We start from the raw sequence: 14,469 nt of genomic DNA on the forward strand, positions 1-14,469 counted from the left end.
ATTGATGATGGTGCACTGTGTCCTTTAGAAGGTCATTTGGGAACAGTCTGGCTTAGGTTACAAAGGGGACAAATGTGCAGAGAGAAGTCGATTGTCAGGCTGATCCTTAAATGGTAACTCAAAAGAATGTGTTGGACATTTCAGAGGCTTCTGCCAATAAATGCCACTATCTTGAGGCAAATGGGGATTTTCGGGCAGCAGTATTATAATAATTTGCCAATTATGCCTGCTTCAGAACCAGTGCCAAAACAATCCAACGACTTTTCATTCCACTACTGTTGACAGGACAGCTATGGATTTCAACATTTCCTTTTACAGTCTGAATAGAAGTTCCCTGCCTTGGGGACTATAACAATATTTGCCATCATGGGGGGAAGAAAAAGTGGGTGCTGTAAAGGCGGAAGAGAGGGAAATAAAAAAATATTAATGGAAGTAAACAAAGACAAAATAAAATGAGAGTTATTCAAGGTTTGGGGTTGAATGTCTGCATTAAATTGATGTTTATAAATATATCAGAGGACAAATCTTTGAAAAGCAAGCTTTTCAACTTCACATAAAAGTCAAAAAAAAAGTTGGCTGGAATTTTCTACTTAAATATAAACCAAGATGTGTCAATTTTGAGTCTTGAGAAAGGCAAAAAGCTTATTGTAGTAATGTCTATGTAGTCAACATTCAAAACTTTTTTTCCTAAATAAATTTAGATAAAATAAGATTCTGAAATAAAGAAGAAAAGAAACTTGAGAGATGCAAACATATGAGATAATTTCCTGGGTTGTTGAAAATTAGATCTAAGTCGGGAAGGGACAAAGAGGAAATAAGAGGGAAAAGAGCAATGAGAATAGAGTGTTAGAACACTGTTTTTGGAAACATGGTCTTCAAAACCGATCCATGGACATTTCATATGGAGCACCTCTGAGGCCTACAAAGAAAGATGCCTGTGGCATTCTCATCTTCATTCCAACCATAGTGATCTTACTTTTATCTGCTTTGTATATACTGCTTCTACAAAAGATTTCATTAGAAGAAAAAGATCTGCTATTAAGAAAATATATTTGAACAAAAGATGGCAAAAGTAAATGAGCTAGAAACCAAATGTAGGATAGATTGAAACAGTTAGCCTTGGAGTAGGGATTCCATTTAATAGGCTGTGGTAATAATTTGTTGAGCAGAATTAAAAACCTGATCTAATAATACAGCTATAAGCATGGAAAGGAAGAATAGATGAACAATTTTGATAAAAGAATGAGCTTCCCGTTTGACATTTGGGCATTGGAATACAATGCAGCCATATAGAGATGGGATCGTATATAGGATGTCATTGGCAAGGAATCTAGAGAAATCAAAATTGATGGACTTCAGGAATGGATAACTGGGACCATATAAATACCACAGAGAAATCCAGGATTTTGATGATGCTCAATGTAAGAGGCCACTGGGACACTGATATTTAGATGATTAGCAGACAGAAATGCAAAACTGAATCTTGGAATAAATACTGGGAATGGGAATATACATTTGGAAGTCATCCTCATAAAGTGGTAGCTAAAATACTAGAGACAGTGAGACCCCCAATGAGAGAATAAATCAGGATAAGAGGGCTGAAGACCAAGACTTCAAAAAAAAAAAAAAAAAAAAATGCCTACATTTAGAGAGCTTAAGCAACAGGACCTAAAGAGTCTTCTTTCCTAAGTTGATGATCAGGCACTCATTTGATAACAGTGCTTGATAGGCTCAGCAGAATTTGTTTTCTAGTTTTAAGAAAATTTGGTTATTCTGTATGAGGTCTAAAGTGTGTATCTATCAGTCCAATCAAGCTTTTAAATTTTCGGAAATACTAAATATTCAAAATCATAAAGTATTACTTAAAAATAATTGGTTCAGTCTAAAAATAGGGTGGGCCAAAATGAAATTTTCAAGTGGCATATCTTTGGATGATATACTGATGGTACCAAAAAGACTCTCAAAAACCTATACTCCCACGGGCGAGGGAATAGCCAAGTTTGTTGCGGTTTCCAATGAATGACATCAGCCCTGTGTAGGTCTCAATCAAAATGGGTTCGGTTAACACCATCAGTTTCTTTCTGCTTCCAGATCCAGTTGAATTCTTGTGGGCATTCTGGATAGCTGGAACAAGCTTAGACATGAACCCAGACAACTGAAGAAGAAAAAAAGAAGGCACAAAGTTAGTTACTGTAGATTAAGTTGAGAGATACTCACCTCCCCAGCCAGTCTTCACAGAAGTTGACTTCTGTCCTGGGGCTGCAGTTATTCTTACTTCTTAAACAGAAATGGTTAAAATGTATCTCTATTAAGTTAATACAGTTAATAACTGTGCTTAACTCTATTAAGACTAACTTTCCTCAGGCCCAATTTTGCTTCTTAATGTCAGAAATAATATGTGATTTTTCAGTTTGTTTATCATCCATGTAAGTCTACCAAGTACCATGTTAGTTTTAGCTGATTTAAGATTTTGTTAGTATACAAATAATTTGCGTCTGTATTAGTACTGTAAACTAACTCTCTTTGTCACTGATATATGAAAGGGCATCTGAAATTACTTAAGAAATGTCGATGAAGCGCCTACAACACGTTCCAGAGACATTTTAAGTTGGACAGACAGGCGAAAAAACCCGCTGTCACGGAGCTCACATTCTCGTGATTGCAGACAAAAAATGTTAATAAAAATTTGGAGGGTGATAAATTCTAGAAGGAAAATAAAATGTGGCAAAGGGATAAAAAGTAAGGAAAGTTAGAGTCACTTCACTTACTGTATTCAGGGCAAGTCTTTCTGGGAAGGTAAAACTTCAACTGAGACCCACATAATGAAAAAGAGCTAGCTATGGGAAGAAGAAATTCCAAGCAGAAAACACAGCACCTGCAAAAGCCGTAAGGGAGGCATGAATTTAGCTTCTTCAAGGGACACGGAAAAGACCTGTTAGACAGAAGTCTAGGGATCAAAGGAAAGAGGTTGAAGCGCTAGGCATGAAGAGTCTTCAGGGCCACATTAAGGGCTTTGGGTCGCTGTGATTTTAAGAAGGAGTTCAATGTTGTATAATGTTATTTTGAAAATAATAATAATCCTAGCTACTGTGTGGAGTCGAAAATAGAATGCTGTTAGGGCTAAGAATGGAAGCAGGAAGGCAAGATGAGTTTGGAATTCACTTTGGGAGTCCAGACAAGATATGATGGTGGCTTGGACAGCGTAGCAGTGGAGACCATCAGAACTGGTTAAATTAGGGATTTTGGGGGCAGTGGGGTCGAGCCAAAGAATTTGTTGGTGTGACTGAATTTAGGGAAGAAGAGAAGAGAAGGATAAAAAATGACACCCAGATTTTTGGCCCGATCAACTAGGTAGATGGTGATGTTATTACTGAGTTGAGAAAGCCTAGGAGAGGTACAGATTGGAAATAGTAAGATACAGGGATGGAGGATTTTGTTGCAGACATGTGGTTTGAGTTATCTTACCAGGAATCCTCTTAGAGACTTTCAGTAGGAAACTGGATGTAGAATCTGGGACCATGAAAAAAAATCAGATAAAATGTCCATGTATGTAAATTTTTCATAATAATCGTCGCAGACCCAGAAGTCAAGAATGATATTCATAAAGGGAAGCTAATAGCCTAAACGCGATAGGTTATGGAACAGAGAGTAGGAATTAAATTCAGGAAATTCTTACTGGATAAGATACTAGGCATTGTGGGCAAAGTAGAGGGGATCTGGTAGGTAAACTGAGGATCTAAATGTTACAGGGATCTGCCCAGTACCAAATAACTAGTAAATGATTGATCAAGGGCTTGGACTCAGGTTGTTCTCTGGGGGGTAGGGGCGGGGGTCACAAGGTGCTCAGTAGGGGAGCTTTTGAGCCAGAATGAGCCAGGAAAAGGAATTTCACAAGGTAATGTCATCAGTTAAGGCAGGAACAGACCATTTTCACTTCTTTTGTGGTGGAATGTCATCAGTTAAGTCAGGAACTGGCCATCTGGATGTGTACGTGCAGGTCACAGGGGATACAATGGCTTAGCTTTGGCTCAAGGCCTGACACAGGTCTCCTGACTTAACTCCTGAAGTCCTCTCTTTATAACGTTGCTGTTATGAGCAGGATTATAAAATTCTAATTTTTAGAAAATTTAGTTTTAAAATTCTGATATTTAGGGAAGAATTCTTGTTCCTCACTTGCAAAATGGAGACAATATTACATTCATTAATTTTTAAACCATGTTCTTTAAAACACTAGATCTCCTCATAGATTGGGTGACTACATATAATTTATCATCCAGATCTAAATTCTTTTGAAAAGAAAGGAAGTGCTATTGTGAATAATGTTGGGACAACAGGTACCTGAGGGTTTGAGGAGAGGATGTCAACAAAAAGTCAAAAGTCAAGCAGGTAACTTGTTTCAGTCTCTTCAATCACATCGGAGCTGCTCTATTTTTATCATCAGTTTTATATATTTGAGTTCCAAGTAAGATTTTGTTTCCAAAAGGTTTCTTTTTAAATGAAAATCACTTGCCTAGGAAACTTTTGCTCTGTCAATCAATGATTTAATTCAAAAAGATCTATAGTGCCCACTCTCCAACAAATCTCTCAAAACCAGGCTTAAATCCTGTATCTTCCACAATGCCTTCCCACAGACTCAAGGGAAAAGTCAACCTTTTTTTCTCTTACGTTTTTCCTTTACCTATACCTCCACTCAAATCTCTCATCTGGTTTTCTATGCAGTAGAGTCACAAATGTGGCTGTCTGTACAGCTAAAACGACGTTTCTTCACCTTGGGACTATTGCTATTTTAGGCCAGACAATTTTTTGCTATGGGAGAGAATGTCTCCTGCATGTTAGGATGTTAATCAGCCTCCCTATCCTTCACCCACCAGATACCAGACAGGCTTCCACCCCAGATGTGACAACCAGTAATATCTCACTGGGACACTGGGACATTGTTAAATGTCCCCCATGGGCAAAATCACCCTGTCTTGAGAACCACTGAGCTAAAGGGAGTATAGGATCAGGCCGAGCTGGTATTAAGTTGGAATGATGGTACTCACATAGCTGTGTGACTTCAGGCAAGTTATTCAACTTTGCTGAATTTTATAGTTCCTTTGCCATAAAATAAGAATATTAATAGCATCAAATTTATCAGGTAGTTGAAAAGATTAAGTGAAATAAAGGGTTTGTATACATGCTGTGAATAGAGGTGTGCACACACATGCACTTGTGTGCTCATATATTATATAAAGGATTAGGAAAGCAGAATGAGATGAGCCTGAAATTTGGAGTTATATTGCAAAGGCCATAAAGGAAGCTTGTTGCCAGGAATCAATAAATAATAACTGCTTAATCATCACTGACATCATCCTCATCATCCTTATCAAACCATGATCTCTTAAAAATCAAAGTATAATTCATCTCAACAATTCTATTGCAACACTCTGGATCCCTTTTCATAGATCAGTAAACCTTGTCCAGTTGGATTAGTGAATGCTTCCTCAGGCTTCATCATAAACTTCATTTCTTGAGAATCCTCTGTGGAACTCAAAATCAAAGTGCTAGAAAGTAAAAGTTGGCACTATTTCATACTCAGTGGATTTGGCATTTCACTGGAGTCAGATGGACTTCATTTCCAGTCATTTCTAGGATCCCCTTCAAAGCCAGGGGAGGGGATGGTTACAGAGAGACAAGCAGGGTGACAAGCAGGGTGTCAAGCAGTGCATTGAAGGAGAGGCAGACAAAAGGCCAAGTCCCCAAGCTGGCTCTTGAGCATTTCAAGCACCTGAACTAAATCTATGTGACAGGAACGCTGTGTCATCTGATATGAATACCACCAGCCACATACTTTTCCCTAAAAGCTTTTATGCACCCACCTCTGGCTCTCTCTTTTATTTCAGTCCCAAATACAGAGGGTCAGATTTTAACAACTCCAGTTACACAGGGGTTGTGTGTTGGTTAGGATAAAGTATAGCAGTTACAGCAGTGTGCGTGGTGGGGGCAGGGGGAACGCGGTATTATTCTTGACTTTCCACCAATTATTTACCAGCTGAGTGCCTGGTCCACAGGTTTGCTTTAGGTGCTGCCTGCCAACAGTTCATTGCCTAGAGTCTCAGTTTTCCTTATTACAACCATCACTTGCTTCCTGTTTACACTGGGTAAAGAGACCAGGTTTCATGCCTGTAGGCCCACATTCCTCAGTTGAGCTGGTTTTCCCAGCCTGCAGGCTACAGGTTTCAGCCTCCCTGTGTGTGGAAGGAAGTCTCCTGTCATAGAGGGCACACCCGTCCAATACCCAATACTTGAAATCACTTGAGAAGTCACACTGCTGGACAGACTGTATATATCATCCTTGCACATTTTTTCTGGAATTATACTTACAGAGACCCTGTGACTATAAATTCAAGTGTGTAGAGAGAAATAAGAAGAGGCAGTAGCTTCTTTTTTCTTACACGGGAGAGGTTTCTACCCATCGTAATTTCCATCCTCATCCTATCCCATCCCCCAACCCTCCTCTCTGAACACATGCAATATGTGCACACACGCAAGTGCACTTTAAACTTAGCTAAACTGAATTAGTCTTTATCGGAGAACATTATGTATACCTTTGTAATTTGCAGCTTTTAAACATGTTTCCTCTACTTAAAATGTCTTTTCCCACCTTCTTTGATGTTTAAATCACCCATACCTTGAGTTTCATATCAAATGTCATCAGACTTGTAACTTTTGGACTTATCTGTTCCCACTTTTGGGCTCCTATAACACCCTGTGAATCCCCCTATTTACAGTCTTAGCACTTTAAATTATAATTTGTGAAAGTCTTTCCTGCCTCCTCCCACTATGCCATAAGTATCTGTAGGGCAAAATCAGTTTTAGTCTTCTTGGTAATCCAGAAAATTTCCCATCATCCAATAGTCACTGCCAGGTAGGTACTCAATGAAGATTTGTTGAATTGATGTAAAAGGCAAACAAAGGGCTAAGAATATAAAGTTAAATTTGATTGCTAAAACATTGGTTCATTTGCATGATCCACTTGAAAAGATGGATAGAAATACAAGAAAAGAGTACAAAGGGTTGGTCTGTAGATCATTATGGTTACAGAGCACTCATAATGCGTTCACTGCTATTCATCAGTTCTGGGTTCAGTACTAGTCCTTCCCAGGAGTACTCTCTGCATACTCCAGGAACCCAGCAAAGCGATGGTTAAAAAAGAAAAGATAAGGCTACAAGTTGCAAATACAAAGTAGATGAAATAATTGAGGATAATTGAGCCAGGTTGTGAGAGATAATATTATACCATATCACATCAATTAATACGAAAGTACACACAGTCTCTCTCTTTCTCTCTCACTCACTTTCTCTCTCTCTCTCTCTCTCTCACACACACACACACATACAGACACACACACATACAGACACACACACACACACACACTTCTTTAAGGCTTATACCCATTTCCCTGAATATTAGGAAACTGGGTATGACATAGAACTATTACTATATGACCTCAGTCACTTATTCCCTCTGAATAAGTGTCCTCATTTTCTTTAAAGAGACAAAATCTTGCTCTGTCATCCAGGTTGGAGTGCAATGGTATAATCATAGTTCACTGCAGACTTTCACTGCAGACTTGCACTGCAGACTTGAACTCCTGGGCTTAAGCAATCCTCCTGCCTTAGCCTTCCAAGGAGCTGGGATTATAGGTAACTGGAATGGGAACACAGGTACTTGCCACCATGTCTCGTTAATTTATTTTATTAAATTTTTTTAAAGACATGGTCTTACTATGTTGCCTAGGCTGGTCTTGAACTTCTGACCTCAAGCAATCCTCCCACCTTAGCCTCCCGAGTCACTGGGATTACTGGCATAGGCCACCACCACACATGACTCAACTGTTCTCATTTTTAAAACAAAGACACCTATCCTTATCTTACAGGGGTTTTATTAGTTGAGTAACATGAAAATATTATTCAAACTGTAATCAATAGATATAAAGTACAATTATGTAATAGTACACCAGATACTTTTTATGTCTCATAATATTAAAAGCAGTGCCAAAAAGCTACTATTTTATTTTATATTTTCACAATTGTTTTATATGAGTAACACAAAGTATGTACATGAACAGATTGGAAACATTTGGTGAAGCAGGGAGATAAGCAAGACTGTCTGGGAAGAGGCCACTTGACCACCATATTTGCCAGATGTGGAAGTGGTATAGAGTTAGTGAGATGGGAATAGTATATTTTGACATAGCATTGTATAAACTTTACAGCAATTTAATCAATAAATGCTAACAGACTTAGATATAGAGTAAATTTGAATTTGAATGTGATTATGTCCATTAATGCTCTTTCTTTGGGTACCTTCCTGAACCACCAGTCCCATGACTACTCAGCTTTGGCCCAGTGTTGTGTAATCTCAAACCTGTATCACCAGTGCAGCTTTCTCTACTAAGCTTCAGACCTAAATTTCTAACTGCTTGACAACCAACCTGACGCCAAGTTCTATAGAAAAGCAACATGTTTCAAACTCAACGTGTCATAAGCTGAGTCCCCAAACCTACTTTTTCCAGTTTTCTGCAATCAAATTAATGGAATCACCATCTACCCAATCCTGAAATCTTGTCATCTTTGACTTCTTCATTGTCTTCAATATCCTGTCAGTTACTTCATGAATAACTCAAAATCTCCTCATCTTCTCTCCCTTCCTACTGCTCCTAACTTAGTTTAGGCTCTTATATCTGTTAGCTAAGCCATTATAACTATAGTAGGGACTATGTAACATTAAACTCCAGTTAAACCAAATTACTCTTTATCTAAGAACCTTCTGTATACTTTTAATTACCTCCTTTCCTTTTTGCTTGATCCAAACTTCAGTTTCAGTTAATTAGAACTCTTGAAAATATTTGCATTTTTATCTGCCTCCTCTGTTAAGCACCGCCTTCCCCAAAGGCAGGAACCTTGTCTCATTTCTGTTTGTATCCTCAACAACAGTCATAATACCTGCACTTTGTTGGTGTTAGAAAAATCTCTTGAATAAAGAGATTCTAGATACAGTAGAAAAAATGACTCTGGGTAAGAATAAGTTTGAATATTTTCATGTATTTTAAAATAATAATTTGTTCCATTAGATTGTAAATAATTTGAAAGTTTTGATTGTATAACTCAGCTCTACGTTATTCCCTCCCCGTGAGACAATAGTTTTCTTAAACTGAATTAAATTGCTTCAGGTATTTGATTAGTTATGCATTTTCCCCATATTCTACTTTTTAACTAATTCATTCATCAGAGAGATGGAAAAACCAGTTTATTAAACCCTTTTAAAATCTCATGTTTTTGCCAAAATATTCACATAAAAATATTCTAGATCCCCCAAATTATCTTTCTTCTTATTTATTCTTTTACATTAATATGACTGGGTCTTAATCAAAGCCAATCTTGGAAAATGTCCTAAACACAAATAATTTTGTGACATAAAAACCAACAACAAAAGAGAAACTAAGACACAAAAACCTGGATCAAAGCACTCATCCTCTCACATTCCAGATGGAAATCATTTGTTTTCCTAGAGAGCTGGGACTTTGGGTGGCCTTTGAATAAGAAATGGCTTGGCAAATGAAAGTGCCAGACTATTGCTAAAGGAAAAAAAAAGATAAAAAAACTTTGGAATAATAATTTAAGGAGAAAAACCTTAAAGGAAATACACTTAACAGATCCACGAAGTAGTTTGATTGGCTAAAAGTCAACCAACCAACTAACTGTCTATCACGTTCATGTGTGTGTGCACGTGCGTCCCACCTGCTATTCTTACTTCCATCCAGCAAGAGCTACATGAACATCAATTTCCTATTCAGCCTTTGCTACTGGGAAGGCTGGGGCAAAACCCAATGCTCTAGTCTACTAATTCCATTTATGGGTATTTGAAAAATAATACCCTCTTTGATATTTTACTTTTCATCTTTCTTTTTGCATTATTTGATTGTATTTATATATAGCAGAATAAGATAAAGCACAAACAGACGTCAGAATGTGACAGTGTTATTTATCTGCAGTTTATAGAGCTTGTTCTTTAATTCCTCACGCTGAACTTCTTCCCGCAAAGGGCATTCAGGGAATGACCATCTAATGCACCAGGTATGAGGAATAAGAGAAGACTTGGCCCAGGAAATGATGGATGTACCAACTGAGGCAGTTAGTATTTATTTTGATTTACAATAAAGTACAATTACTATTAATTCAAAAATATATATTATTTTAATGGTCGGAACCAGATGACCTTTAAAGCAGGAAAATGTCTTTGGGAAAATAGGTTATCAAGCTCTTTAACTTGGATTAACAGATGTTTTTAAAAAGAAACATAAAGTGTTCTGCATTGTTAATAATAATTTTTGAAACACACTTTGAAGATTATGGAACAATGTATTAATGTGTTATTATTAATAAGAACTTCTAGAAACAGAGAAGTCTGACATTGCGTTTGAAGTTCGGGGCAAGAGCAGGATGGAAATTCCCGCTCTATCTCCCTGAAGCCCTCGATGAGTCTATTCTCATATTCTTGCCTTCAAGTAGGTGTTAGGTTGTTCTTATTGATTGTTTGGTGTTTTGGCTTTCAGTGGTAAAGAGTCAGGCTAGGGGCTGATGTTGATGCTTGGGTTGAGAAACTGTGACATAGGAGTGTTCCACAGAGTGGCAACGTGATTCATATGCCAAGCTGGTTTAGTGTCAATAACAGCTTGAAGCCTGAGGGAAACCAGGACATTATAAATCCCTGAGGACATTTGCATAATTCTTGAGAGGAACATTGACTTTCCATGGGAGAATAATGTGATTCAAGGTCATTTCATCTATGTATTAGGGGGGGAATGAAGACTCCATCTAGACTGTAATCAAATATATGTCGCCTCAAATTCTTTTTAAAATCCCCAGGACCTATCAATTTAAAATATTTTCACACACATACATATATATTTACACTTGCATGAATAGGTATGTTTAATGCAAGAAACATAATATATGCCATCAACCACAGAAAGTCTTTAGATGCAGATTGCCAAGTTTTGAATTCATAGCAAATAAAGAATTGTCATATTCTGAAATGAATGATATAATATAAAAGCAAACATAAAAAGGACAGAGAAGGTAGGAATTTCTAGGTCTATAAGTGCACTCATGTGTATATTTGGTTTTATTGAAAATACAAAGTTTGATCTTTCACTACATTTTCAGCTCCAACTGTTTTACTTCTTGACTACCTAGAATGCCTCAGTACTGCTTAAGATACCCGGGGGAGGTGAGAGAATAATAGAAAACTGTTCCCTTTAGAAATGAGTCTAAAATCTGCTTGATTAGATGAAATTTAAAGACAAAGAAATTCTGAATAGCTTTACACTTCATGGAGTATTTATACACACATCATTCTATTTAACCTTATAATGGTCCAGTGAGGTTGGGAGGAAAGGCAGCGCTCATTATCCTCATTTTAGAGGTGAGACTACCAAGGCTCAGAAAGAGAAGTGACTTAATCAAGCATGACCACACGTTGAACCACATCGAACTATGCTTTATCCTATTCCACACTTCCCTGAATAAAATAATTAGAATGTGATTATATGTGGGAAAGTATATATACCCTGTAGGTAATGCATGCAATTAGTAAGGTGAAAGCAGCATGTTACATATAAATATAATGTATATTTACATATAAAAACAGACTGACTTTTTACTAAAAAAAATCTATAAACCTATTACTGTTTTTGTCTATATAAATTGCTGGTTTTATTTTATTTTATTTTATTTTATGTTTTGTTTAGGAGTACATGTCTCTAGAAGCACATAACTCCAGCAACAAAGCTAATCTAAGAGTAATACCCAAGATGCCTCCTACCTTGCAAATTTCAAGGAATTTCTCACTGGTGTATTTCATAGGGTGCTCAGTGAAAGTAGCATAAGGAACTTCAGTAGACCATGGGTTCCAGCGGGACAGTAGGGACTGCTCCTCTGGACTCCCCCAGTAGATCCTAAGGCCTTCTCCTCGTCTCCTACAAGAAAGGGGTTTTCCATTAGATTAGTCATTTCCATTTCCAAAAAAAAAAAAAGATAAAAAATGGAATGTAATACATCAGTCCGCCTTCATATTGCTGCTAAGTGGCTTAACTCCCAGCTAGTTAAACTGTTCAAAGGATTTTAGGGGGTGAGAAGAAAAAGGTGAATTTGGTTTTAAACATAGGAAATTCCAGGTGTTTGGAGGAATTCTATGTGGGAAACACCTACTTGGAAATGTGAGTCTGATACTCAGAACAGTGGCCAGAGCTGGAAATATGGATACTGACGTCACACCAAGATTCTGATGGTAAGAATTAAAAGAGAAAGAGACGAGGTATCAAAGAGGTGAACAGTAACGGAACAGTTCAGATGGGAGACAGTTTCTAGAAGAAAGGAGATGCCATGACAATAACAGTTTCCACAAAAGCAAGAACTGACTAAGAAAAGACATGGGGCTTCTCGCATGGTAGAACATACATGATTTTTGAGGGAGATGATGACCAACTCAAAATGTTCTGCGACTTCAGATTCTGAATCTCATTGTCCTCTATTCTCTGCACACATTCCATTCAGTGAAATTGCAGCAACAAACATGTCAAAGCTTGTAGAAAGACTGTGCCTGCCCCTTCCTGTTAAGTTCACAGTCTTAATCCACAAGATGTGGGAGGAAGTCACTCGCATAACCCAGGCCTGGTCATTTAGTGAACCTAAGTGCAGAGCAAGAGAAAGTAAGCTTGAGACAACAGGGAGAGGACTCATGGCAGAGGAGTTGCAGCCACACTGAATAACAAAACCGTGTTTCTGAGGCCTCTTTCGCATGTGTCCATCAGAATTTATGATTTGTGGTTTTAGATATCTCTGAATGCAAAGAGATGCCCGGAGGTTAAGCCAAACTCAGGTACCTTGCATTCGACAAGCTTGGAAACTAAGTTGCCTGTAATTCTAAGCAGCCCTATGGAACATCACAGATGTCTCATTTTGTCTAAAAATTAAATCCTGGGATTTCTGGAATGAAAAACCAGAGCTTAATTGTGGTGCCTCCACAAAACTGCCACTTCCTGTATTAAGGAAGGATTCCTTCGGGAATGCTGTTATGGTTTCTGAATGTTTATCCATGTGGAGATTGTATAAGCACAATTTCATACAAATGCATATAACACTCCACTCCCCAATTGGTTAATACCTTAACTTTTCTCACAAAAGGAAAGTAAGAAAAGTCCCTGAAATGTTCTGCTGGCTAGTTCTCAGATTTTTGATGATTATATTTGAAAACTGATACCCTCCTTTCTTTTTGTACTTAATCCTTTGCCCAAGAAGGAAAAAAAAAAAAGAAACCAAACAAACAAACAAAAAAAGACTATAGGGGAAAAAAAAAAAACAGAAGAAATAAAAATATTGAGAAGAATAGAAAAATAGAAGATAAATATACCTCTAAAATTTTCTTTCTCCCTCTCCTTCTCAGCTGGCATGCTGGCATTTATTATCCCCCAGCACTTATTTTTCTGGCCTGACAATAAACTCTAAACTCAATGAATATTCTATGTGTGCTGGTTAATAGAGCATTCTGGATTGAGTCCATTAAAACAACTTGCACAATGGAATTATTTACTGCTTCATATGTCAATTTATGTGCTGGGTGCAATTTTGCTTTTATCCAAAGGGGATGAAAATCTGCCAAGAGAGCTTGCCTAATAAGTACACATTATATTCTTCTACCTTAGGGAAACCTCAGATTAAGTTTGAGCATGAAATTCACGAGCGACCCTATTTCTAAATAACCAGTCAATCTGAGTATAACAAGGACCTTTCTCAGAGATGTTGTACACTTCCAAATATACAAGTTCAACCAACCTTCTTTCCTGAGCTCCAGAGGTGAAAACTAGGAAGATTAATCTAAAGCTAAGTTATCTCTCCAAGGGTGAGGTTTCTCAGGCCATCCAGCAGAGCCGTTCGCATCAGAGTGCTCTGAAAGACTATCATCTTCTTTTTTGTCAAACACCATTAGAACAGTCGTGGACACTGCAGGTGCCTTTATGACCAGAAATACTTTTTTTAAATAGTAACTTGTAGTCACATGAAAGAAATCCTGGGAGGTAACAGAGTGGAGTAAAAGTGAGGTGAGCTGGATGTCCAGGAGTCCTGTGATACAGTCTCGATTTTGACACTTAATGTTACGCGACGATAGGCAAGCTTATTTCTCTTTCTGAATTTCTGTCTGAATCTGAATCATTTCTCTTTCTGAATCTTCTGAATATGTCTTCCCATATTTAGAAAAAATATGACTTCCTCATCTCTTCTATAGAGTGTCTCTATATTGAGACATTCCGTGACCTCAGTCACTGTGTGAAGAGTGGAGGCAGCTACGGTCATGACACCAGTAACAATCATCTGGCTGGGTACACACAACATCCATAAGTGGTCTTGGGGTATGAATTCTCTAGT

The 14,469-nt window shown here is 37.7% G+C and overlaps 1 protein-coding gene across 1 annotated transcript in view; it reads right to left on the minus strand.

Moving 5' to 3' along the window:
- Positions 1-1,722: 1,722 nt before the first annotated feature.
- TPRG1 (tumor protein p63 regulated 1) overlaps positions 1,723-14,469 on the minus strand; it is a 172,279-nt gene continuing 159,532 nt past the window's right edge. Inside the window, exons 5-6 of the mRNA XM_011999877.1 lie at positions 11,870-12,023; positions 1,723-2,155 (exon numbers count right to left, since the gene is read on the minus strand). Coding sequence (XP_011855267.1) covers positions 1,961-2,155; positions 11,870-12,023 — 349 coding nt within the window. The 3' untranslated portion in view covers positions 1,723-1,960. The remainder of the gene's footprint in view (positions 2,156-11,869; positions 12,024-14,469) is intronic.

The sequence above is a fragment of the Mandrillus leucophaeus genome, unplaced genomic scaffold, assembly GCF_000951045.1.
Source record: "Mandrillus leucophaeus isolate KB7577 unplaced genomic scaffold, Mleu.le_1.0 Scaffold607, whole genome shotgun sequence".
Taxonomy (NCBI): domain Eukaryota; kingdom Metazoa; phylum Chordata; class Mammalia; order Primates; family Cercopithecidae; genus Mandrillus; species Mandrillus leucophaeus.